This window comes from Acanthisitta chloris, unplaced genomic scaffold, assembly GCF_000695815.1.
Source record: "Acanthisitta chloris isolate BGI_N310 unplaced genomic scaffold, ASM69581v1 scaffold12208, whole genome shotgun sequence".
Lineage (NCBI taxonomy): Eukaryota > Metazoa > Chordata > Aves > Passeriformes > Acanthisittidae > Acanthisitta > Acanthisitta chloris.
In genome coordinates this window covers 8,843-10,104 of record NW_008686492.1, presented here as the reverse complement: position 1 = coordinate 10,104, position 1,262 = coordinate 8,843, and the positions used below count along the sequence as shown (strand labels likewise).

At 45.3% G+C, this 1,262-nt stretch overlaps 1 protein-coding gene across 1 annotated transcript in view; it reads left to right on the top strand.

Annotated features, from left to right (window-relative positions):
* Positions 1–1,262, top strand: part of PM20D1 (peptidase M20 domain containing 1) — an 8,147-nt gene that overhangs the window by 5,480 nt on the left and 1,405 nt on the right. The window contains 2 exon segments of the mRNA XM_009080158.1: positions 385–456; positions 768–936. Coding sequence (XP_009078406.1) covers positions 385–456; positions 768–936 — 241 coding nt within the window.

Here is a 1,262-nt window from a genome sequence, read left to right as displayed (position 1 = left end):
GAAAAAAAAGAGTTTTGTGTGCTCAGTAACATCATTTGTTATTTCACTAACATGTCTTATGCTCGGGGAGAAGTAACATGACAAGGAGGTAAAAATACTGCCTAAAAAATCAACATCAGCTCTCAGAATCTCTTAATATGGTTGGAGGGAGAGAGCTTAGCTCAAGGGGAAGAGTTAACCTCAGTTTTGGTGAGTCAGTGACTATTTCTTTGTGCATTTATCAGCATTTTAGGTGAGACTAACAGCACTTTACACAGAGACTCAGTGGGAACAGTGAAGCATCAGTCTGAGGCCTGGAGCTGTCTGAGAAGTTTTTGAGTTTGCAGTTGACATTTTGGTCTGTTTGTAGCTTCTTTTTAAGTTTTGCTCCTTCCTTTTGCCTAGGTGAATGTCATCCCTTCTTCTGCCAAAGCCACAGTGAACTTCAGGATCCACTCAGCTGAGACAGCTGCTGAGGTACTCACTGCACCCATGTGCCAAAGAGCACATGGATCGTGTGTGATCATGGAATGGGAGTGTGAAGGTTTGTGACCTGTGAGAAAATGGGAATCTGATTGCACTGGGGCCAAAAGGACAGAGCCTAAGCTCTAGCCATGCACTGAGTGAGAGGAAGAGAGACACACAGTTCTAGTCTTAACTGTCATCTGTGTTTGCAGCCACAACTGACAACTCACAGATGTTTTCTGGGGAGTGGAACACCTGCTGATGTCTCTGAGGGATAGTTCCTCATTTCTTGTGCTCATTTGGTCTCTGTGTTTTCCCCACAGGTGCTGGAGGCAGTTAGAAACACCATTGCTGACAACAGGGTGAAGATTGATGTGGTAGAGGCCTTTGACCCACTCCCCATCAGTCCTTGGGATGACCAGACATTTGCAGTCCATGTTTTTCAAAGGACCATCCTGGATACTTTCCCAGATGTTGACAATGTAGTCCCAGGTACCAGCAGGCACATGATGGTTATTTCCTCTCCAGCTCCTGCCCTGCTCTCCTCCCCTCCCTCCCCCAATATTGCCTTGTTTCCACATGCTGTGTCCTCCTCCACCCCAGCTGTTAACTGCTGGAAACAGCTGGGTTTTCCTCTTTTTATTCCCTTCCCTCTTTATGCTTTAAACGTTTTCATGTTGGTGTTTAGTAGTGGAAGTAAAAAAAAAAAAAAGCAAACAGGAAACTGCCAAACAATGAGCCTTGAATTGGACTCTCTGCACATACAAAGGAATCTGTTAGGGAAGAAAGGAGTTGTGAGGGAGAGGAGGAGGTTGCTT